The 24,674-nt window shown below is 50.8% G+C and overlaps 1 protein-coding gene across 1 annotated transcript in view; it reads left to right on the top strand.

Annotated features, from left to right (window-relative positions):
• Vapb (VAMP associated protein B and C) overlaps positions 1 to 22,068 on the top strand; it is a 44,254-nt gene extending 22,186 nt beyond the window's left edge. Inside the window, exons 2-6 of the mRNA XM_052184451.1 lie at positions 4,070 to 4,222; positions 13,683 to 13,786; positions 16,890 to 16,970; positions 18,575 to 18,751; positions 20,755 to 22,068. Coding sequence (XP_052040411.1) covers positions 4,070 to 4,222; positions 13,683 to 13,786; positions 16,890 to 16,970; positions 18,575 to 18,751; positions 20,755 to 20,913 — 674 coding nt within the window. The 3' untranslated portion in view covers positions 20,914 to 22,068. The remainder of the gene's footprint in view (positions 1 to 4,069; positions 4,223 to 13,682; positions 13,787 to 16,889; positions 16,971 to 18,574; positions 18,752 to 20,754) is intronic.
• The last annotated feature ends 2,606 nt before the right edge of the window (positions 22,069 to 24,674 follow it).

Genomic DNA, 24,674 nt, shown 5'->3' on the forward strand with positions numbered 1-24,674 from the left:
GCATTGTGTGGTTCAGGCTGACATTGAACTCACAGTCCCTCTGCCTTAGCCTCTGAGATTACATTCCTGGGCTACTGGTTCCTGGCCTGAAACTCACTGTCTCTAGAGAGAACTTCAGCACCTGGAGCCTCCTCTCTGGAACTTGAAGATAGTGCTTTAAGTCAGAGCTTGTGTCCTGTGACCTGCCACGCAAGACACGTCCTCCAGGTCTCCTTTCACAAACACACACGTTTCTGTGGTCTGTGATCTTTGCTTTCTTCATCAGGTGGAATCCAGAGCTTTCTTATGTAATTTAAAAAAGAGAGAGGCAAGCCAGAGGGTCTGGGAGGGTGCCGGTGCTTTGTGCTGGGCCTTCCTGGGTCTGAACCCTCAAGAACAAGTGGGGGAGGTTATACTCTGTCGGCTGTGCTGTGTCACCAGCGTCCTCATCCACCTTAATAAATGATTGCAGGTGCACACGGCTGTAACCAGGGGAGAAAGACTCCTTCCAGCCAGTTACATAGAAGCAAAGAATGTTAGTCCACACTGGGAATCTGCCCCAGGTTGGGGTTGCTTCTCTGTGCTCATTCTCACCGGGAGATGTGGAGTTTCTAATTTCACACAGACATCTGGACCAAGGGATAGAGGACATGGAAGAAAGTAATTAAAGGATGTGATGTGCTCCCACTCTGGAGACACAAATCATTTTTTTCAATCTCTTAAAAGAAAAAAAACCTTAACTTTTGAAGATTTCATTTGTAAAATTGACTGTATTTTATAAGCAATGTTTATGTTTATTGGTGATAAATATGCATGTTTGTGGAATAAAATCCCATTTTTTACATAATGCTTTAATGGAAATGGCAGTTTTATGAAATGAAAGTGACTAGGAAAAATCTGAATGATGCCCATAAGCCTTCCCATCGTTTTTATTGAGGTTTTTGTGTGTTCTAATTCATTAGTACAGGGGAAAGGCGAGCACTAACATGGTTTATCTCCTGTAATTACTCAAATCGAATTTATTTTCAATAAAATTCTTGAAGTAAATTGCCCAGAGTGGGGCGAAGAGGATTGGCCTGTTTTTGCAAAATGCCTTGATTTTCACCCATGAGACTTTGCTGTTCTACCAGTGATGTCTGTACTGCATATATTTCTAGCATGGCTCCCTCCAGAGTTCTACAAATTAGCGCCCAGACCCAAGGCGGGGTGCTAGGGGAGAAATACAGCTTATTTTATCCCACTCACTGCTACCAATATTACTTGCCTTTTAATAATTTAGGCCATCTTTTATGTGATTCATGTAAATTGAAGAACCATTTATATTGCCACATAATAGGCAGACCTGGGTAACTTGCCACAGGGTGTTCAGTCAGTGGAATCTAGTTTATATTTATAGAATCCCAGAAGACGTTGGTGAGGTCTACAACTGGGCTCCCCAGTCCAGCTTAATGGGGAGCAGAAGGGGAGTCACTGGAAATTGCGGTGGGCATAGTAAGTGTTTTGTCTTCTCCATGTGGTGGTGGGTATGTTATATATCTGAACTGACAGTGTGTCTGCATGCTTGAGGCTAAATGACCATTCTGTGTACTTCCTTTTTTTTTTTTCCCCAGACAAGGCTTATTTTTGTATTGTAGATTGGCTTAGAACTTGCCATGTACCAAAAGACGACCTTCAACTTCTGATCTTCCTTCCTCCACCTTCCCAAATTCAGGATGATAGGCCTGACCTACTCTGCCTGACCTTTTTTCCATAGGCTTATTGACGCTGGAAACAGGCCTTTTTGCAGCCCCTAGAAGTCCCTGAGTACCCAGTCTTGCAGATCAGGGATTGGTGTGTCTTATGAACCACGTGCCTGCGAGTTGTACCTGTGGCAGGCGTGTAGGGCTTGCCACTGTCATTGGCCCTAGAAAAGCAGAGCTGTTTTTAGCTCTCCTTTTTATAGACTGTGCTTACTGAAGTGATCCCCACCTTAAGTAAAGGCATATCAGCCTTCCATCTTCCCATGAGTCAGCTACATGCAGTGCAGGTGGGATAGGGTAGAATTCCAGAGAGCTGCCATCCCACAAGCCCCTGGACATTTTCAACACCAAGTGTCTCATTTCTCTCTGGAGGCCAAGAACCTGTTGCCTCCATTACCCAGCTCCCTCCCTCCCCCATGGCTGCTAACCCTTTGAGTCAAGGCTAGCCGTTTCCCATGCTTCCCAGCGTGGGAGGGCTGGATGGCAGTGGAGTCAGTTCTGGATGTAGCTACATTCCGGATCCTTCAGGAAGTCCTCTCTCCTGGCTTCAGCCTGGTTCCCAGAGGACCAGAGTCAGGGCTTCTTGAAAGATAGGTAGCTGGAGGAGACCTCTTCAGGTGTTCAGATGTCCGCGGTGTTGTCCTTGATATGAGAAGAGCTTCTAGGTAAATGTCAGACACTGAGCGATGCAACCATCTTGTCACATGTACTGCAGTGCATGCATGCTTCCCCGCAGACAGCGAGGTGCAGCCGCAGAGCTAGGAGGAGGGGCTGATGGAATAGCAGGCACTACCACTGAGTTGCCACCTACCTCGGGATCCTGTATGGAGCTGGCCCCAGGCTTCTATTCTGAAGTTGCATGTGTGTGGCTGGTGAGCCCCTTGTGAAAGCCAAGCTGAGCAGCCATGTTGGGAGCACTCATGTTTGACACGGTGAGGCTGCAGGCACAGCTGTGTGTCTGCGGCTTCTGATGGAGAAGACTGTCCATTAGCAAATGTGGGCATTATCTTATGCTCAGATTGTGCCCGTCACACACATCTATCCCACATGGACAGCTCGGTGCTTCCTTGGAGCTGCCCTGGGTGCCACAGGCTTGATTTCGGACTTGCGCCTCCTCCCCATCAGCCCAGCCACCATTTGTGTTTAAGCTAAGCTTTTATTCAGTGGGTATTTCATATTTGGAGTACCTCAGAGGAAGCCAGCCCGAGGCACTCATTTTTCAGGAAATTACCTGTGAGTAGTTTTCTTCTTGGTGCATGTGTCTGGAGACCCTTACTGAGCCCGGACACAGCCCTGGGGTCTGAGATGGACAAAGGATAATCTTGCCCTCAGCAGCTGAGAGTCACTGCAAGCATTTTAGAGCACACTGTTGAGTGTCTGTTGGGTCTTCTGAGATGTGACAGGTGACCTGGTAGATATCCTTGTAACCACGGAAACAGAGTCCCCTTCCCTGCTTGCTTGTAACTGAAGGTGGGAGTCGGAAGCCTGCCTATAGGAAACAAGAATGTGCCACTTCTGCTGAAATAGGTACACATGAGGTGGATGGAGGCCTAGGGTGTGGCTCAGAGACTGGGTGTAGACGCAGGTCCCTGGGTTAGTTCCATAGCAACACACACAGCTGTCTGCACACACATGCATGCCCACAGGACAAGAAAAAGTGGTCTTGCAGTTCACCTCTCCCCAGTTGGCCCCTAAGAAGCCTAGTGATCAGATGTCCTTTTGCTCGGGTATAGATTAGCCAACGGGAAACAATTGTGTGGTATGTACATTGCTGCTAAGTCTAGATGTTTGGACAAGCGCCCACATGGTTAATATTAGTTACCTCAGGCACAAAGGGAAGCTTATTAACTTCTCTTTATACATCTTTCATTGTTTGGTTTGTTTTAAGAAGCATGTTTTACTTTTTTAATTAAAAATATTCTAATAAAGTATGGACATGAATAAGTAATAGTAATGAACCACAGCCCAGGGCCACGGAACGTGGCTCCATAGGACCACGAAATGTGGCTCCAGGCTTCTTGGGAGCCTCAGTGCTTAGAGCTGCTATCAGGGCTCTGAATGTACTCAGCTGTCCTTACAGACACAATGGTAGGAGTTTTTCTGTCTCCAGAATCCTACCCTCCCAGAGTCCGCCTGAGACCGGACACGCTGCTCTTAGTAGTCACTGGGGACCCATGCCTGGTCCTTTGTACAGTTTCTGCCAGATCCACGGTGGTTCTGTGGAAGTAAGTGTTGAGCATGAGTGACTGGGGTTGGGTTCTAGGGCCTTTCACCTCTCACAGAGGTCTCCTGTCTTCCTGAGCTCCTACTTTCCTCATAGGACACCAACCAGTGTCTGTCTCTCCACGTAGGTCCCTTCACTGATGTCGTTACCACCAACCTAAAGCTCGGCAACCCAACAGACCGAAACGTGTGTTTTAAAGTGAAGACCACAGCACCGCGCAGGTACTGCGTGCGTCCCAACAGTGGGGTCATTGATGCTGGGGCCTCTCTCAATGTGTCTGGTAAGTCCTGAGCCTAGAGGTCATGGGTGGGTTCCAAAGGCCCCAGAGCCATAGGGCCTTGTCAGGGCGGGTAGTTCAGAGTAGTACAGGAAGCTACAGACTTCTCTCCACCTCTCCTAGCCCACCTCTGGGTACAATACTTGGTGCCTTAGCACCTCTGACTTTCCATGATTCACGTCTCAAAATCTCGGTACCTTAGTAGCCAGTGCAGCATTAAAGTGGCGGGTGTAGATTTGGCTGTAGAGCAGGGCCTCCGTTCATTCGGAATTCAGTCTGCACCTTGACAAATCAGAAGGGGCTGAATAACAAATTTGCTTTGTGGGAGAATGCTAAATAGCATTATTTTCCTAATGCTAAATGGCTTCTGACCTTGCTCATGCCATCTGGTAATTGGAGGTACACTTTGCCCCCTGAAAGCTGAGGACGTGGGGCTGCAGAGCTGCACAGGCAAGGCTGTGGACCCCGTGTGTTCTGAGCCCCCCCTTCTCTATGAGGCTGCAGACATTTCCAACGCCTGGCTTCTGAAAAGATGCTGATAAGTGCCTAAGTGCCCACGTTGAAAATTGAGTTTGAGAACTCCGGAAGTCTGAGTGAGATGTTAGGGTTTAAATGTGTTTAGAAACTGGTGAACTTGCAGCTCATTAGAGCTCGTGCTGCTCAGAGGAGCTGCGGGGGAGTGTATGTCCTGTAGACACCAGCGAGTGACTCAGTGTCCCTTAGCTTCAGCATCATTAAAGGCTGCTTCTCATCTGAAGTGGGGCCTGTCTGGGTTTTTCCATGGTAGATTTTGATTGTGATACATTTGGCTATTCATTTGACACCTAAAAGAAAATGATTCACCTCTTTGGAGAGATACAAGGTGTTTCATTATCTCAGACTCTGATTCCTCGCCGCTGTTGGTGCCTCTCATTACAGAGCACCTGCCCCGGCTCCCCCTGTGTCCCTCTCTGAGTCTGCAAGGCCGGGTCTGGACTTGTGAGTCAGATTTTCAATCAGGAGCAGTTAGCTGGTAGCCAGCCCCTGGAAGGGTTCCCACTGCAGGACCCCACACAGTCCCATCATGTGCACTGTGCAGGACACATTGTCCCTTCTATTTTGTGTCCATTTTGAATCACTGAGTGGTGTGTGACAGAGCTATTGCTCTGGGTCTGGCCTGCTGGAAATAGGGAGTGGTCAGGATGTGGTATCTTGATGCCTCTGAGTGTCTTAAGTCTTTTGTTGAGATTAGTACAGCTGGATTCTTATATCTTTACCCCCTTTTTGTGTGGTACCAGAGGGCATTGTGTTGAACTGTCTAAGCCTTCTCCTTTCGTTAACCACGATCTGCCAATTTCTCTATCATTAACACATTTCAGAAAATTTGAGTTTATTAGCAGATGAAAATCACCAATTTTCATATGAAACAGGCAGCCTGGTTATCTGAATAAAATAATCTTAGCAGGTAGTTGTGTAGTGTAGGTGTGCTTTCTAATGTTATAGATGATATGTGGCTTGAGTATTTGTGTATGTGCGTCTGAGTACCTGTGTGTGCATGTTTGCATGTGTGTGTGTGTGAGTGCCAGTGTGTACATGTGTGTGCATGTCTGCATGTGTGTGTCTGAGTGCCTGTGTATGTGTGTGTGTGTCTGTCTGTCTGTCTGTCTGTCTGAGTGGCTGTGTGTACACATGGGTATCTTTTACCAGGAGCAAGTCTTTTCCTGTCTCAGAAGCGTCCTGACTGATCAGTGGCTCCTCGTTGGAGACAGCTTTTGTGTTGAGTCTACCCTCTGCAGACTTGAAAACACAGAGCCAGCATGGATGTGTGTGGTCCACATCACATGGTCTCTGTCACATGACTGTCAGCCATTTAGGTTATAGGCAGATGTTCTTCAGTGGCTCTGTGCTGCTGCATCGACAGCCTAAGAATGCTCTGAAATGTAAGGCATCGTAGGGTTGGGGAGACAGGAGGAGTGACATGTTCGCCCCTTTCCCCGCTGACGTAGGAGAGCCAATGAGAAGAGTTGCTATGGCACGCGCCGCCCCCCCCCCCCCCCCCCCCCGCATCTGTTGGTGGTGGTCTTGTGGGGACCAGGAGAGTGGTGCAGCCTGTTCGGTTTTAGGTGCTGGGTGTACAAATGTCACATTTTACTCTTGTATATCTCGGGTTAGGAAGCTCTGTGCTTGTCCAGGCCTGTTCCTTGAGGATTGATGCAGCTATTGGGGTGACAGCATGGTAAGCCAGAGTCCCTGGAGAAGGCAGGTGCACAGGCAGAGCACTATCCTTGGTGTGCTCACACCCACTTGTGACTGGCTGAGCAGTTAGGAAGCCTGAGTGTGAAGTTAGGCCTGTCCTGATCCCATTGGCTGACATCTTGCCGGCCTGGTCAGCTGTACAGACTCTGCTGGTGCCACTGTCTATGCACATAGCCAGCCAGCCACAAGCATAGACGAGGTGTGTACTGTTTGCATTGCCTTTAAAAAGCAAAGGAATTCTATGCATTTTACATATGCACGGCCTACGAGAATTTCTATAAAGCACGTGCCTGTGAGTGAATTTTCGTACATAATTTATAAAACGGTGACCATCAAATAAACTTAAAATTGTATCAGCATGGTTCTACTTAGTACCTAGGGTGTCACAGGATACCTGGAAAGGACAGGGTTAGTGTATCCTGCATTTCTAAAGACCCCTGGGAGGTACTAGCTGTTAGACAAGGCTATAAATCATCCCTGTAAGAGGCTGGGGGAGGAGGGGAAAGGAGCAGGAGCTAGAGGGGGATGGGAGTGATGGTGACAGGGCTGGGCTTTAAAGGCCTTGTCTTTTGCATCTAGATTCAACCCCATTTTGCATCTTTTTGGCTGTGGCAGGCATGGTTAGTGATCCCCAGCCACACCCTGTGGTGCTCTGCTTGCCTTTCCAGTGAGCCTGACTTTAAGTCATACTTCAACAGCTCAGGCTCTGACCTGTGTGTGCTGTTTCCTTCATAACACAGCGAATATGTGTGCATGGGGTTCCTTTCAGTAACCTGGGCAGCCCAGTTACAGTTAGACAGAGGGTAAAGTGTGACATGTGGACATCTGGGCCTGCCTTTGTCTTCACTCTCTGGCTGCAGCATTCTGCTTGTTCTGAGACACAGCCCGGCTAGCAGTTACTCCCACAGTGCCAGGCCTGGACTCCCGATGCTCCTGGGTTTCGGAGCTAGGCTTGCACCTGTGGATCTGCACCTCGACAGCACAGGCATGTTGAAGCCTGCGGGAAGGCAGGAGACTTCCCAGAGGACAGGACGGAGAACCTCAGCTTCCATGACTCCTGGGGGCCAGGCCGGGGCGGGGACAGCATCCCAGCCTCACAGAACTAAGGATCTTTCAGAACTGCATGGTAGGGAAATATTTTTTAGAGCATGTAATTTCTGAAGATGTCTTTGTAGAAGGCTGTTAGTGTGGCGGATCTTGTTTTTAATGATGCAGTTTAATAATGAGGGACTCTTCCATTAATATTCCAAACCATGTTTGCCAGCACATACAGCAGGTGAAGAGGTAGAATTATGGGCCCATCAAAAATACTTAGGCTTCCTGTAATATGACATTAAATTTAGTATTTGTATAACCTCTGTGAATTCTAATCGCACGAAGTGGTGAGCTTTCATCTGCAGTTCAGTCGTGCACGTTGCCTGCCCCTGTGCCAAGTGCATTACACATGCAGTCTCCACGGGGGGCATGGGCAGAGTCATTAAGACACCAGCATCCAGATACTCAGCTTGCCTCGGGATTGAAGGTGCATTCAAGCCAAACGTAGGCCCCCCAGTATCCGTGTGTGTGTGTGTGTGTGTGTGTGTGTGTGTGTGTGTGTGTGTATGTGTGTGTGTGTGTGTATGTGTTCTAAACTGGAATTCAGAGCACAGGGGCATGTTGGTGTCTGACAGTCCCTTCAGGACTCGTTTTATGTTTAGACATAAAGTTCTTCCAGCGAAGTGCTGAGGACAGAATGGGCATCAGCTGCTCTGGGGTGGGGATGTTGGTCAATTAATGTAAGTGGGTAGCACTGCAATTGATAATTAATCCGTTTATGATGGTGCTGGCTCGGGTGGATGGTACTGTTTACTGGCATTGGACCAGGCAGCTGTGTGTGCAACAATCAGGTGTTGAGCCTCAGGGTAGAAGTGTACTTAACCTGTTGACAGGAAGCCTGGCATTTGTCTCCAGTGTGGACGGAGGGGCTGCTGTGGGGACTTCAGCAGCAGTGCCCTTCCTTCCTTGGATCCAATCCTCACTTTGGAAGACTCTGATAAATGAGTGCAGCCTTTTAACTGGATGGCCTCCATGAGCCCTCCCAGATAAGGGCAGCCTACGCCACAGTTTAAGATAAGCCTCTAATCTTTTCACCAGATTAGATTATGGCTTAAAATATTTTACGAACAAAAACTCAGCTTAATTGTGCTTACAGCCTTTCAGATCTCGCTGTAGGATGCAGGCTTCTTGGGAAGACCGTTCCCATCTTTTTATGAATAAGACCCAAGGACAGAACCTAAAAGACTGGTCAAGAGATTCTTAGCTGAAAGGACCTTTTGGCTCTGCGAGGCGAGCCAGAAGTACAATCCATAAGATTTGGTGCAGCAGAGACGAGTCCCCTCGGTCTGCCCTTGTCGGTGGTGTCTTTGGCTCCCTTGAAGTCCCATCATACCTACCCTTTGTGACTTCACTGCTGGCTCATGGCAGAGGAGAGAGGGAAAGGTCATTGGGAGAGAACTGGCCATGAGCACTCAGAAAGCAGGCGAGGAAGGAGCCGCCAGGCCCAGGAACTGCCCTGCCTTCAGACACAGGGGTCTGTCTGTTGCAGACAGTCAGTCCTGAGGTTTGCCTCACAGTCTCCCTGAGATCATCTGACACCTGATGGGGCTCAGGAGGGCACTAAGAGAGGCCAGGCTGTGTTCTGGTGTTGGCTATGGTGCAGGAGACAAACTGAGAAAGCCTTTAGAAGGAAGGAAGGGAAGGAGGGAGGGAGGGAGGGAGGGAGGGAGGGAGGGAGAGTGGGCCTTGAGGTTTGACCTGCACAGCCTATCTCATGCCTCCCTTCTGTGGACCCTGAAGAAAGGCTGAGGCTGCGCCGTGGGCTCTGCAAACACAGATGGAGCAGGCTGCCGGGTGTTTGTTACTTGAGTTGAGCACATGAGCCTGAGAGGTCCAGGGAGGGTGGCCACGTTCTCATCTGAGGTGAGGTCAGTTTGAAGAGTAGAGGCCCAGGAAAGTATCACAGTGGCCCTGAAGGAAGTAATGGACTTACTTGTGGCGAGAGTGTGAGCCTTCCCAGTTGTCTCAGCTTAGAGTCCAGCATTCATGGCCATGCTGGCTGCCCCAGCTGTAAGAGGCTAATGCTTGTCTTCCATTTCAAAAGAGGGCAGTGGTGCCTCCGCCGCCACCACAAACAGAGTTGGTGGACCGTGCTCTTCTGACCTGTGAATGAAAGGGAGGAAGCCCAGAGGGTGTGAGCACTCAGATGGGTGGCTTCTGCTGGGGCAGTAGCTGCTGTTATAGGAAGTTGTCATCTGAGTGCTGTCGGGGCGCTGTGGGGTGTCTTCCTGGATCTAGAAAGCTAATTTGGTGGGAAAGAAACAGGGAGAAAGTCTGCAGAGCCTCTGGTTGGGAAGAAGAGCGTGAGTGGGTGAGCGAGTGAGTGCGTGAGTGAATGGGTGAATGAGTGAGTGGGTGAGTGAGTGAGTGAGTGTGAGTGAGTGGGTGGATGAGTGGTTGTGGCTTGTTGAATGTGGACACACCTCCAGGTGAGAGTCAGAGACTGGGCAGTGGAGCTCGTTAGACTGTCCTCACTTATTTGCCTGACCCACTGCGGTGTATGTGAAAATGGCCTGTGGCTGCCTGGCTCCCGGGAAGCAGCCAGGCCGTCATTTTCTAAGCCAGCATGTGTTTTAAGTGGCACACTTCTTTTGAGGGAAGTCTGATGTGATCGATCCACTTCTTCTTGACCCTGAAGGTTCTTCACAAGGGTCCTACCTTCGTGCCTAATGCAGCAGGATGTGTCCTATCCCAGCGTGGGTGAGCGGTGACTGAGCCCAGGTTGTCTCCTGGTAACAGGCCTCTTTTAATGTTCTGTCAGCAGATGCGCTCTGAAAGGAGGGACGGTTCACTTAGGGTTTTTATCATCAGTGTCTCTGGTATTTAAATGAAATAAATTAAGTTAATGGGAAGCTCTTTTATAGCCTGTCATGGAAAAAGTACATAATTTGTGCCACAATTTGCAACGAGCTAGCGCTGACCAACATTTATTCCTTCATGTCCTCATAACATCTCTGCTGAAACTGGATCTGACATGAGATGGTGGCAGCTGAGAGCAGGGACTCGGTGGTGTGCATGAAGGGCTTCGTGAGTCAGGGTGTCGGGCCTAGGTGTGCCAGGGGCCTGTGTAGTGTCACATACACCAAGGACAGCCAGTGGGAGACAGACAGTTGCTTCTCTTCTTGTTTCTGCAATGGGGGAGGGACAAGTCCCCACCTTATGCCCAGAGCTTCTTAGAAGAACACTCCAGAGGCCCTGGTTCCCATTCCTGGCAGAGGTTCTCTGGTCAGCCTCACTGGTGCCCTGAATATCAGTGTGTGTTGACTTAGGAATTGTGACTGACCACCACTAGGCCTGCTCTGTGTGCCCTGCCATCAAGTGGTTCTCTGGGCTCTCTAGTATAGGGCTAAGCAGGCAGGATGCTGTAGGCCAGGAGTCGGGCAGTGAGGCTGTAGACAGGATGCTGTAGGCCAGGAGTAGGGCAGTGAGGCTGTAGACAGGATGCTGTAGGCCATGCGTAGGGCAGTGAGGCTGTAGACAGGATGCTGTAGGCCATGTGTAGGGCAGTGAGGCTGTAGGCAGGATGCTGTAGGCTGGGAGTCGGACAGTGAGGCTGTAGGCAGAATGCTGTAGGCTGGGAGTCAGACAGTGAGACTGTAGGCAGGATGCTGTAGGCCGGGAGTCGGGCAGTGAGGCTGTAGACAGGATGCTGTAGGCCGGGAGTCGGGCATGAGGCTGTAGGCAGGATGCTGTAGGCAGGATGCTGTAGGCTGGGAGTCAGGCAGTGAGGCTGTAGACAGGATGCTGTAGGCTGGGAGTTGGGCAGTGAGGCTGTAGACAGGATGCTGTAGGCTGGGAGTCGGGCAGTGAGGCTGTAGGCAGGATGCTGTAGGCCATGAGTAGGGCAGTGAGGCTGTAGGCAGGATGCTGTAGGCCGGGAGTCGAGCAGTGAGGCTGTAGACAGGATGCTGTAGGCCGGGAGTCGGGCATGAGGCTGTAGGCAGGATGCTGTAGGCAGGATGCTGTAGGCTGGGAGTCGGGCATGAGGCTGTAGGCAGGATGCTGTAGGCCGGGAGTCGGGCATGAGGCTGTAGGCAGGATGCTGTAGGCAGGATGCTGTAGGCTGGGAGTCGGGCAGTGAGGCTGTAGACAGGATGCTGTAGACAGGATGCTGTAGGCTGGGAGTCGGGCAGTGAGGCTGTAGGCAGGATGCTGTAGGCTGGGAGTCGGGCAGTGAGGCTGTAGGCAGGATGCTGTAGGCCATGAGTAGGGCAGTGAGGCTGTAGGCAGGGAGTCAGGCAGTGAGGCTGTAGGTGAAGCTGCAGTTTTGAGGTCTTGAGGTATATACTTTCAGAGTAGCACAGGGACCATATGCCTGCCCATGGCTCAGACATTGGTGCCGATAGCCCTTTGTCTTTAGATTCGGCTGCCCATAGGCACTAGGCTGTCGATGTCCTCTAGAGAGGGCCAGGAAGGCAGCATCTGTGGCAGCCATGCTCTTGTGAAGTCTCTGAACTTTGTGTGCTACTGACAGCTGAAGACCGCAGAGTGTAGTAGGCCTTTGTGAGCTGTAGTGATAGCTATTATATTAAAAAATTTTAAATGACTAATTTCTTTAAAAATTACAATCTATCAATTACATGTTAGTAGTAATAGTTTTTATGAAAGTAGCTATTCTCATGAAATTGGAAGGCTGGCGATGTTGACAGCTTCTGCAAATCTGATGTCTTAATAGGCCGCTTCTCGTGTCTGCTTCCTTCAGTCTGCTGTACTGCTGTCATGGTGGGTGTGTCTCCCATACTGGAAGCTAATAGCATCCTTAGACAGCTCTGAGGAGGACAAGAAGCATTTTCTTTGTTTTGCTTCTTTTTCTTCTTCAGTGCTAGGGTTGACCCAGGCTTTGCATGTGCCATGTAGACCAGGTTAGCCCCAAACTGAGATGCACCTGCCTTTGCCTCCAGAGTGCCCGACTAAAGGTATAGGCCACCACTGCAGGCAGATTGGACCCATACTATGGGAATGTAACCCTGGAGTCAACCAGGCAGGAGCCCCTCCCCAGCTAGCCTTTGACCTCCTATCTAGGAGACAAAAACCTCTCCTGGGGCAGACTGCAGAGGGCAGGCCTGGCACCCTTTGATGCATGGAGAGCAGGAGCTGTGACGTGAACCTTTGGGTTTGCGTGCATATGTGTGTGTGTGTGTGTGTGTGTGTGTGTGTGTGTGTGTGTGTGTGTACTGAGGAAACTAGGTGCTATTTCAGGTTTTTTGTTTTTTATCAGAAAAACAGACAACACAATAATAGTTCTTCCCATAGCAACACCTGCCTCTCAGGATGGGGTCGGGTAATGATAGTGCTGAGGGCCAGGAGCCTAGTTTCTGGTGTGGAGACACTAGGCCCACACCAACTTTCTGAGGCTTCCCCTGTTCATGAACTTAGGTTTCAGGGAAGGTCACTAGGGGCACGGCTTATCAAAGCTGTGCAGCAGAGAGGGTGTGTCACAAAGCAGCCCTCCTGTAACAGGGCCTGGGTGGGTCATCAGGGAGGAAGTCCAAGTACATCAGAATCCAAGACTACCTCCACACCGCGGGGTGCCTTGGCTGAGCTTTCTCTGGGTTCTGGGTGGGAGTCGGGCAGGAGTCGGAATTGCTTTTCCTGCTGTGGCAAATCCAGCTTTTAAGCCGTCTCCAGAATTCTATTGGCAAAATCATATTTCAAGTCTTACCTTGATGAGCTGCGTGGGAAATGGGGTGGAGAGAAGCGAAAACCATCCTGAAACGATTTGAGTTTTCTGTTTTCTTTCTCAAAAAGATCATTTAGCAATGTTTCCTTGAGAAAAATAGGGCTTTGGTGTTTCTCCCATTTTCTGTCTTCAGTGAGAGCTGAAGGTGTGTGAGGGTGGCTCTGTGCGGATGTTACTACCTTTGTATCAAATCAGGCACCCAAGTTGCAGACCCACCTACAGGTCAGCTGGCACCTGCTGTCAGGCTGGGACTGTCCCCAGTTTTTCTGGCATTAGCTGCTGGCCTGAAAAATGGGGGGTGGGGAGGCCGTACGTCTCTGCTGCCTTACGGCCTTCCTCAGGGTCCAGATGGGAAAACTAGGAAGCTGTTTACTCCGCAGTGTAAGTATTAGCGTGACCGATGACTCTGATGACCACATTGTGACCATCCTAATGACATATTTTCTTTCTCAGTGATGTTACAGCCTTTCGATTACGATCCCAATGAGAAAAGTAAACACAAGTTTATGGTTCAGTCTATGTTTGCTCCGCCTGACACTTCTGATATGGAGGCTGTAGTAAGTACAAACACTTCTTCTCCTCTCCAGCCCTCTAGGGCAGCCATGGCGGGTGCATGCCTTTCTGTGGCTGATGGGAGGCGTGCTCTCAGGTCCCTGTATGGCCTTCCTAACTTTGATGACTAGCGTTTTCCACGGCTGTTCTTTACTGACTCGATGAGCAGAACTTGCTTCCGTTCTCTGCCCTCCTCCCTCTGCTGCACCACAGCCACGTGTGCTCCTCTCCACGCTCAGGAGGCTTCTGGCCTGTCTCCAGCCCTCACACCCAGGGGTGTGCCTAACACTGAATGCCCTCCTCCCGAGGAGGGCACTGCCTGGGGTTACTCTCCTTTTCTGCTCGGTCTGGTCAGCGGAGTTCTTCCAGTTTTTTGCTGAGGATGGAGCTTGGGTCTTGCTCACGCTAAGCATTTACTCTGTCTGTCTCTGAATAGAGCCTGCTTCTTTGTTCTTTAATTACCTTCATTTCCACTCCTCCTCCCCCATGTAAGTACATGTTTAATAGGGTCCCTAATTTTGGTAAAAATTAAGATGCCTTTGTTTTTATAAATAAGCAGTATTTTATGGTATTGATTTTTCTAGAAGAAGAGGGATTAGAATGGCAATTCTCCCCAAAGGTGGCTCCTCACCTACTCCAGGTGACAAGGACCTGGGTGGCAGCACATCAGGCACTGGTCCTCAGTATCTGGCCAGCCCAGAGACGGCGCTTCAGCAGTTGTCTCTGTTTTCAAGCTGAATGTGGCCGGGCCTTCTCACCCACTGCTCAGTCTCTGCTTTGGGGGGGGGGGGGCAGAGCCAGCTGTTGTCATTGCTGCTACCTTGGGGTAGAGAGGGAAGGTTGAGTCAAGTTTTGAGTTAGAGCGAGACCTTGTCATAAGACCGAGCTGGGGCATTTCTCTGACCTTTCATTTCCAGATTTGTGTTCTGTTGTTCTGTGTGCTGAAGGGACACATGACAGGCCAGACGGTGGACCGTTGACAGGCCATGATTTGGTCTGGCTTCCCCTTGTTGTAGCTGGAAAGGTGGGGGGTTGGTTGTGCTCCCTTGGAGCTGAGCCTGCCTCACTAGTGCTATGGACTGGAGCTGAGCCTGCCTCACTAGTGCTATGGACTGGAGCTGAGCCTGCCTCACTAGTGCTATGGTCTGGAGCTGAGCCTGCTTCAGTAGTGCCGTGGTCTGGAGCTGAGCCTGCTTCACTAGTGCCATGGTCTGGAGCTGAGCCTGCTTCAGTAGTGCTATGGACAGGAGCTGAGCCTGCTTCACTAGTGCTGTGCTCTGGAGCTGAGCCTGCCTCATTAGTGCCGTGGTCTGGATCTGAGCCTGCTTCAGTAGTGCCGTGGTCTGGATCTGAGCCTGCCTCCCTACTGCCGTGCTCTGGATCTGAACCTGCTTCAGTAGTGCTATGGTCTGGAGTTGAGCCTGCTTCACTAGTGCTATGGTCTGTTTCTGAACAGACTTTGTTGATGCTTCTTGAGTTTTTGGCCACCTGTGAATTGGGCATAAAAATGAAGCCCACGGGATTTTGAGGAGAGTGTGCCCACGCCTGACACGTCACCCTAGCAATTAGGGCTGGGCGCTGCAGGTTGATAAAGGGCTTTTATTTCTCGGCAGGTTGTTCTTTAATAACTGTTTTAAGTGTCTGGCAGCACAGTTTGAAGGGCGCTGTGGACACGCCCCACTGAGTGAAGGCTGAGTTGGATGCAGGTGACTGCTGATTCTCCCACACCAGGCCCTGCTGCTGTGTGGGCCTGAGCTGCTGCTCTTAAGCTGACGCCATGCAGGCAACCAAGAGCAGTGCCCATTGCTTTTGCCTTGATGTCCTGTGTGTGAACATCTGCCTCCTGGGCTGTCATAGGCTTCCTTGTGCTAGCTACCTACAGGAGAATGGCTGCTGACTGTCCCTGAGCCCCGTAAAACAAGGGCTCTGTTCACTACATTGTACTCAGTCTCTGTGTCAGTACAGTGAGCTGCTGTTACCAGTACCCTATAGGGGCTCACCCATCCAGTGTTTTCTGACAGTTCCAGAGGGGCCTACGGTATTTCCATGGCACCTTGGGTTTTAAGGCTTCAGGGTCCAGGTTGGTGGGCTTGGAGGGCTTCCATTATTTCCTCATTAAATTTAGATTCAAATTTGGGGTTAGAATGGCCGGTACTCAGGTGACATTACTGCTGGCTTGTCCTGCTCCTGGTGTGGTTTGATGAGTTGGCTCAGGCGGTGTGGAAGTGGTCTGCCCCGTAGTTTGTAGGCAGATCCCTGAGACCACTTGAGTGTCCTGCTGACCAGCACTGGGCACCCAGAGCTGGCCCTTCCGTGATCCTCTCAGACTCACAAGTGGGCCTTGCACAGAACAGCAGACATGTGTCGGTGTCTTCCTGTGTAGCTCTGTGCTCTCAGGGGCCCTGTGAGTGGGGGTGTGCTGTCCCATTCACTACTTGTGCCATACCTAGGCCATGCATGGTAGGGAGGGTGCGGATGGGTGTCTCCCTTTCCCAGTTGTCACCTTGCTGCCCTGATGGCCTGTCACTCTCAACTCTTCCTGTATTCCAATCTTCCACATCTGAATGGAGACATCAGTGAGGGACACATACCAGAAAAGCCCCTCGTTGATGGCTGGGGTAGCTCGGGCAGGGCCATCCTGGTGCAGGCACTGTAGTGGATGGGGGTGGTGGGTGTGCCCCACTGGCGGTTGCCAAGGTGAGCTAGAGACTCATCCCTCAGCTCTCTAGGTAGTGTGTGCCCTGTTGCATAAATGTCCTTGTCTCAAGGAGACGTGGAATTGCCTTTAGAGGGTGGGTAACCCTGGTTCGCCGTGCTCCCCGGTCCTGTACTGCCCATGTGGCAGCAATGAGTGAGCTTGGACAGGCTTTGAGGAGCCAGGCAGCAGGACTGCAGGGTCTGTAAAGTGTGATAAATATTCAGGAGAGCTAGTGCATTTAATCTTGTCATGTTAAAAATATTGAAATCTCAGCAGACTTAAGTTCTTTATTTGATATACATCAGGGCTTTCTCATTAAGAGTATTTTTCTGAAATTGTCAGTTATAGGAGGAGAATTATTCTTCCAGCAGCTTGATAATACCCTGATTATTAAATTTAAATTGTTTTAGTGGAAGGAGGCAAAACCGGAAGACCTTATGGATTCAAAACTTAGATGTGTGTTTGAATTGCCAGCAGAAAACGCTAAACCAGTAAGTATGTCTCTAGTTAACAGTAATCGAATGTTGCAAGCTGATACTTATTTGCATGCCATCTCCTGTGAAACCAAGATTTAAGTTGGCAAATTATTTTCCTCCCTCTAATGTATGAAGAAACAAGATAAGCTTAGGTCAACAGATAGGCTGTATAGAGTCAACCTTGGGGAAGCGGCTACCGGAAACAGTTTCCCCTTGAGAAGTACAGCCTGTTGACTCCCAAGGTCATGAGTCCCGTGATGGCTAAGTGTGGAGACAAGGCTGGAAGACTATCATTGGGTGGGCAGGCGCTCGACTCGCAGAACATCCTTGTCAGCGTTCCCCGAGCGTTCACCCCTCTTTCCCCATCCCCACACATCACCTCAGCGCAGGTCTGCTGTGAGACAAGAGGCTCTCAGCCCCAGTGCTGTTGGCATTCTGTGCTGGATTGGTATTTTTTACTGGGCAGCAGTGTCCTATGTACTGTGGAGTGCCAGGTATGAACCAGACCCTTCTCTGTAGACACTAGGGGTACCCCCAGTTTTCATAGGCATTGCTGTATGCCCACTGCCCCTTTGGGAGGCCTACTTGTCCCTTGCTTCCCTGGATGCCCCTCCCCCTGTGGTAACTTCATCTGGCCCTCACTGAGGACCATGGATGGCAGGAGCTGGGAAGAGGAAACGCTCTGCAGTATTTCTTCACATGATCGTAATGAGCACCAAGAATGCTGTTGATTGGGGTCAGAACCATGCCGTGTTTTCTTCTACTCTGTAATCAGCTACTGGCGCCTTAGTTCTTTGAATGGAGAGAGAGAGCAGCATCCTGTTGCAGGAAAGTTAACTTAGAATCAGAGAGACATGGATCCCAGCCCCAGCCCCAGCCCCAGCCCCAGCCCCAGCCCCAGCCCCAGCCCCATGATAAATGGGCTTGGCCTGGGCTCTGCCTTCCAGGCCTCTCCCTGCTGTGGGGATCAGGGGAGAACTGGATGCCTGGTTTTCAGATTGCTGCCTAGAACCTCAGGGGCCATCCTGAGTGCTTCCTAGCCCTGCTTCCACTGACTGGCTCATTCTCCAAGAGGGGTACCCCGGCCCTTTTTATGCAGGGAAACAGGAATGTGTGACACCCCAACACACCCACAACAGAGCCGTGCTGACTCGGTTGCACTCAGCCCCGTTGGTAGGTTGGTTGGTTGGTTGGTTGGTTGGTTGGTAGGTGGCCTACGTGTAGCATGCACTCTTTGGACCTTCTATACCCCAGCCCCTGCCTGGGATGCTCAGCTCTCCTGCAAACATAATTTGCAGCTGATAATTCCTGAGCTTGCACAATTGCAGTATGCTAATTTTTGCATGGCAGGAATTTGATAGTGCAATATGCATGGCCCTTTTCTCCTCCTTGAAGTATTAGCCTCAGCCCACCTTCATTATTTGTCCTTATTCATAATTTCTAGGGCCCAGTAGCTTTAGACTATCAAGATATTAGATAAAGTGATCCATTTAAACAAGGAATGTGACATCGTACCGTGTGGATGAGGTGCGGCCCTGTGTCTTGTGTGCCGAGGATGGCTGTGCATACCGTGCTTTCTGAGACAGTTAACACTCAGGCTCTCCTTTATGTCTGGACAGCACGACGTAGAAATAAATAAAATCGCGCCTGCAAGTGCATCCAAGGCAGATGCCCCAGCTGCTGCTAAGTCCCTGACGTCGCCCCTCGATGACACAGAAGTAAAGAAGGTGATGGAAGAGTGCAGGCGGCTGCAGGGGGAGGTGCAGAGGCTTCGGGAGGAGAGCAGGCAGCTCAAGGTAATGCCCACCCTCTCAGGGTCTAGTGGTTATCGCTGGGAGTGGGGGAGGGGAGCCTAGAGGGTTTGTTCTGTTGCTTTTCTTTGGCTGCTTTTTTCTCTTAAGGGGATACATTTGCAGAGCTTTCTCCCAGCTAACTGGTGTCTCCCCAAGGACCCAAATGCACTCCCACCCCGCTGGTCTAAGTTGAGCTGGTTCTCTGAATAGGCCTCGTCAGAGCCCACTGTGCGCCATCCTGGGCGATGTGAGTTAGAGGCCAAATCCTGCCCTGCGGTTTGAAGTCTGAGTGGGTCTAGGTGGCAGAAGCTCCTCAGCTGCTCTCAAGGTTGCTGGCCCAGGGAGGGACCTGTGGAGGAACACCGGAAACAAGGCTGTAGCCGAGGTACCTGGCTGGGCTGTCGATCGATCAGCAGGCTGTCTGGTTAGGCCAGAGGCTCCCTCGGCCACGCAGCCCATGTTGCCGTCATCACAGTTTGCGTGAGGTCTTAGGTCTTGGTGACTCCGGGCCCATTTCTCAGGCCTGTGTGCTAAGCATCTCTCTGGCTGACTTGTGGCTGCAGAAGTGTGGCTCTGTATGGATAGACCCGCACGCGCGTGTAGGAACCTTAGCTGCAGCTTACATTCTGAGGCCTGTTTGTTCTCAATCTTGATGACACCACCCAAGCATGTAATAGGTTTCCCCTCTACCCACCGTGGCGGCAGATGCGCACAGCCCACTCCCTTAAGCCATCCCCGGCTTCAGCTCTGAGAAGGATGCAGGAGGACAGCGGCTCCAAACAGCCTCAGTGTCTTTGCAGAGGCTTCTCTTTGAGTTGTTTCTCTTCAGAAACAGAGTTCTGAACCATTTAAAGCTACCTATAGGTAGGGATAGCTTCCTTGTAAACCAGATAAAGTCAGTGCTGCATTTTGCTGTGCCCATTTCTTTGAAGTTAACTGAAGGCTGCAGCTCATTCATCGCCGTGCTGTGATGTTGGCCTTGCCCATGAGCAGAATATCTCTAAAATCATGTCAGAGCCATCTCCATGTCCATGTGGGTAGGGGTAGTGGGGGCGCTTTATCCTGCCAGACATTGCCTTTTTGTATAGTGAGATCTGCTATGTGCCAGGTGCTGTGGGCTCAGCTGTGAGCAGGGGAACTCCCTGTTAGTGGAGCTGAGGGAAAGACAAGACAGTGACGGCTACAACCCATGTCCTTAGGAGGCCCATGTCCAGTAGGAGAGCTGCATATCCCGGGGAGCCTCCTCTTGGCATTTGGCAAATAAGAAGGCAGCAGAGGAAAGGACAGAGTGTCAGCAGTGTGGGGCGTCATGGTGGAGTGACCTGCCGCTGGCCCTGTGCAGGGTGGGGCCTGAGAAGGGCCTTCAGAAGCAAAGGAAGACAGACACTTTGTTTTTTACCCATCCTGGGGACCGTGGTGGGTGTGGTCTGGTGTCTTGTGTGCCTGACAACCAGAAACCATGCATTAGTTAGAAGGCAGATGAAGGCTTCCTTTCCTCTTCCCCTGTCGTGACAGTGGATGCTCATAGTATGTGTTTAAAAGTTGAAGGGAGACTTGCTTTGGCTATCTACCTAGACCTGTTTGTAGCAAACCACCAGGGCTGCAGGGTATGTAGGTCCCCACTGGACAGCAGAATGTGGTTTGGATCTTAGGAATACCTGGGAGTTCACTCAGAGATGAATTGACTGGGCAAACTTGTGGGTTCAAGACAGGGCAGAGGTCAGACCTGCAGGTACACAGAGGTGAGGCTAAGACTTGGCTGAAGAGCCTGCTGGCTGCCCCCTGAAGACCTTTCCTTGTGGTTCATGGAGAGTTGAGGGGTGTTTTCAGGTGTGTTGAGAGAGAGAGAGAGAGAGAGAGAGAGAGAGAGAGAGAGAGAGAGAGAGAGATCACAGCTCTGGTAGGAACACAGAGGCCAGGAGGGTCCTGACAGTGCCGTTTGGCTGGATTGTGTCTGCCATGCCCTGAGCTGCTTCTGAAGTGTGCCCTTGTCCCTTCCCCCACAGGAAGAAGACGGGCTTCGGGTGAGGAAGGCGCTGCCGAGCAGCAGCCCCATGGCGGCTCTGGCTGCCACCGGGAAGGAGGAAGGCCTCAGCGCCCGGCTGCTGGCCTTGGTGGTTTTGTTCTTCATCGTCGGCGTCATCATCGGGAAGATTGCCTTGTAGAGGCCGCATGCGAAGGACGGCAGATTGGATGGATGGATCTACCACACCATGGGATTTAAATTTATCATAACCATGCGTAAAAAGAAATTAATGTATGACGGCATCTCACAGGTCTTGCCTTTAAATACCCCTCCCCATGCACACACAAATGCACACACAAATATAGCATAATATAATGATCTTTTAGAAAGTTAAAAATGTATAGGGAACGGATGGGGGAAGAACGGTCTGTCGCCGCAGTAGGACGGGCCGTGATTAACCACAGTGGCACCTTGTAGCTGTCACGTTCAGTTCGGGTAGGCCTTGGCACGTGTTGCTAGATCACTCTCTTAAAGCAAGAAGCTCTTCCTCACACGTTGGAGCTGGCCCGTGGGAGCGGGAGTCCTGCAAGGTGGAGCAAGCTGTCTTTTCTTACCCAAGTGGCTTCCCCAGGCCTGCTGTTCTGTCCAGGCACTGTCTCCTCAGGCCTACAGAGCCGCAGGAGCCAAAGTGCATTGCACAGCGGCCACATCCTGTGTACCTGTAGGTCACATGGGAGAGACACAAGTGGAGCGATGGGCCCACCGCAGGGAGTCGCAGTCTGCGCTCTGTTCTCTTGAAGGGACCAAGCTAAATTACTGTCGGTTGGAGTAGTGAGCTGGGTTGTCATCAGAGCTGATGCTGATGGAACCTGTTTCATCTCCTGTCCCTGCTGCCACCAGAGCACAGGCACTGAGGGTTGCAGCCTGACCACCCCACCGGAGAGGGAGGAGCTGCTGCTGCAGGCTCTGGAGGTCTGAGGGATGGGAAGGGTCTGAGTCAGGGGTGTCTTGTTGTAGGTCAGTAACTGCTGTCCTGAGGAGGGATACTCTTTATAATGACAGTCATCTCTGGAGTCCCAGCCTTCTAGAGTGTTCTTCCCCACTCTCCCTAACACTCATCCTTCTAGATCATAGGCCAGCTCTGACCTGCCCTCTCAGGATGAATGAGCCAGGCTGCAGGGGGTGAAGGGCATAGAGGGGGCGGGGAGGGGGGAGGGGAGCCCCTCAGCAAATCCATCTGCTGGTGATGAAGAGTCTTGACTGAATTAATTTCATGCCATAAAAGACCGATCCAGTTCTGCTCAACTATGTAGCATCCTAAAGGAAGAGATTAAAATAAAGCCCCAAATTATGAGTCCTTTTGTCATTTTGTCACATTTGCTGTGTGGGGTTCTTATTATCAATCATCGTTAGCGTGCTATGGAAGGTTGATTTTAAAATGAGCTCTATCAGTGGGAAACACATGTGTAATGATTTCACTGCACACATCTGTGTACATACGCACACACATATATTACTATTACTTTTATTATATCTTGGTTGGCTTCAGCTTAACAGCAGGAGCCATCTCAGGCCGGCTGTCCTTCCCCTTCCATGACCTTGGCCCTTCAGTGACTGGCCTGGGTCCAACAGGACAGGCCCATCTGAAGGAAGACTGGCCTAGACACCTGGGACCACACTGCTGCTGTGCCCGAGTAGCCAGCTGGGACCTGGAGACGGCTGAGACGGCACCGGGCGGTAAGCAGCCCGCAGTACCCTCAGGACATGCTGGGCAGCCCTGCTGTCCCCGTTATTACAGTGTTTCCAGACCCTTTCTGTGTACCGGAGGAAGGGAGGGTACAACTGAGCTGAGGGGAGCTTTGAGCGGCCACCTCGCTTGGTGGACAGAGGTTCAGCAGTCTAAGGTGCTGTCAATAATCCTCTTGCAGCTTTTGAGAACAGAGCAGCTCAGTGCCCCAGACAGGACCCGGGTGTCATCTAGCTCTAAGATGCAGAGCCAGGGTCTGCAAGTGTAGTCAAGGCATGGCTCTGTGTGTCAGAAAGAAGCATAGCCAGCTGCTGAGGTGAAAGCGGGTCTGGGAACTGCTGTGGCTTGGGCCGTGGCCGGTGATTGTGTGTATGCTGTCAGAGTGCTGTTAGCAGGCCAGAGGCCACAGACATCTGCTGTAGCAGCAACAACAAAAACTCCAGATCCTAAAATCCTTCCTTTGACCCTCAGAAGTCCGTCCTTGGAGAAATGACTGGCTTCTTGGTAGTTGGGGCTTCTTGACCAAGGAGACGATGGGAACTCAAAGGAGGTTAGCAAGGCAGAATGGGTAAATCTCCGAGTAACCACCATCACTAAAGAACGCCAGAAGAGAGGTATCTGTAGGAAGAGTGCTTGGATGTGGGCCTCTAAAGAGAGCTGTGCACATTTTGGGTGTCTTCTCTGAAAATCTCAGAGCAGGAAAACCTGAGTGCGGCCCAGAGGAGGTGAGTACTACAAGCCTGCTGTCTCGGCAGAGGGTAGAGCTGGCTGCTCTGGAAGGTGTGACGCTGAGAGCTGGTGGGACAGTAGCCATGAGGCAGCCAGGGCGAGTCCTCCGCAGTTACGGGCCAGCTGCCCCTCCTTTAGTAAGTGTCCTGGCTTTAGAGGCGCCAGCCGCCGTGCTCACAGATGGACACAGCAGCAGGGTCTCACCAACCACTATTGATTGAATTTCCAAGTTGATAATTTAAGCTTGGAAAGAGACAGAGCACCTCTCGGAGACAGTGAGCACTATTATCCATCCGTGCGAGGCCCTGGCTTTAATTTTCTTCTCCTCCTACTTTGCATGTTTCCCCTCTCTGGTCTTTTAAACTGCTGGCACCAGCAGTAATAAATACTGATAAAATCAAAATTGATTTTTACCAGTGGACAGTTTATGCCTAGAGAGACGGCTTATACCTACATAAGGCAGAAGGGGGATGAAGAGCCTCCAGTGAGCCGTGGAAAGCTAACTGCTCTCAAGCAAATCCTACGAACAGCATTGCTGTGTGAAGATAGCAGTGCCCAGCCTGCAGGCTGTGTTGAGTCAGACAGCACTGAATGCAGCTAGAGCTAAATAGCCCCTCAGATTAATTTGAACACAAGCCCTGTGTGTGCATGTGTGTGTCTGTGTAGCATATGTGCTGTGTAAGCAGCTTGACAGTTCCCAAATGGTGCCTGTTTTTTGTTGTTGTTGTTGTTGTTTTTTGCACAGAGATCTGGTGTTTTCAAACTCGTGAGTCTAGGCCAAAATGCAGTATTACTTCTCATTTTCAGGCTCCTCAAAATTAACTGGCCCCAGTGCGAATTTCTAGTTACAGTTCACAAAACCTTTATTTTAAGGGAGAGACTGGGGCAGCTGGTCCTGTGATCTAGGTGTGAGTGACATTCTTCTCCAGTGTAGCGGCCCATGCTCCCCTTGCTGCTGTGGTAGCTGCATCTCCCCTGGACCCTGTCTACTGTGACAGAGGGGATGAGTGAAACTTTGTAACCGGAAGGCAGGCACCAGGCTCATCCTAATTACACTTGGCCTTGTCTACTGTTACTGAGAGTGAATGCTTCTCAAAGCCAAGCAGAGGTGCAGTTGTGTTTAAAAGTTCCCTACAGAGCATGGCTGGATGGCTGCTGTTCTCAGCACAGAGAGGCCCCGTTAGCGCTCTCTGGGATCATGGCCTGCTTGCTGGCTTCCTCAGGCTTCCCTGGCTTGACTGGATGTGGAGGAGGCCTTTTCTCTCCCCAGACAGAGCTACTACTGTAGGAACCTTTGTCAACACTACCCTGGCTGTAGAGCACCTCACAAAACCTCTTGTTAGGCTCTGCCCTACACACAGGCATTCAAAAGCCCCAGTGCTGTAAGGTGGGGAACCTTTTAGTTCTGAACTAAGTCACCACCAGCTGTGTGTGCATGCCAAAGCACTGCTTGTTGAGATCTGCAAATCCGTGGAGGGAACAAG

This window comes from Apodemus sylvaticus, chromosome 5 (assembly GCF_947179515.1).
Source record: "Apodemus sylvaticus chromosome 5, mApoSyl1.1, whole genome shotgun sequence".
NCBI classification, from domain to species: Eukaryota; Metazoa; Chordata; class Mammalia; order Rodentia; family Muridae; genus Apodemus; species Apodemus sylvaticus.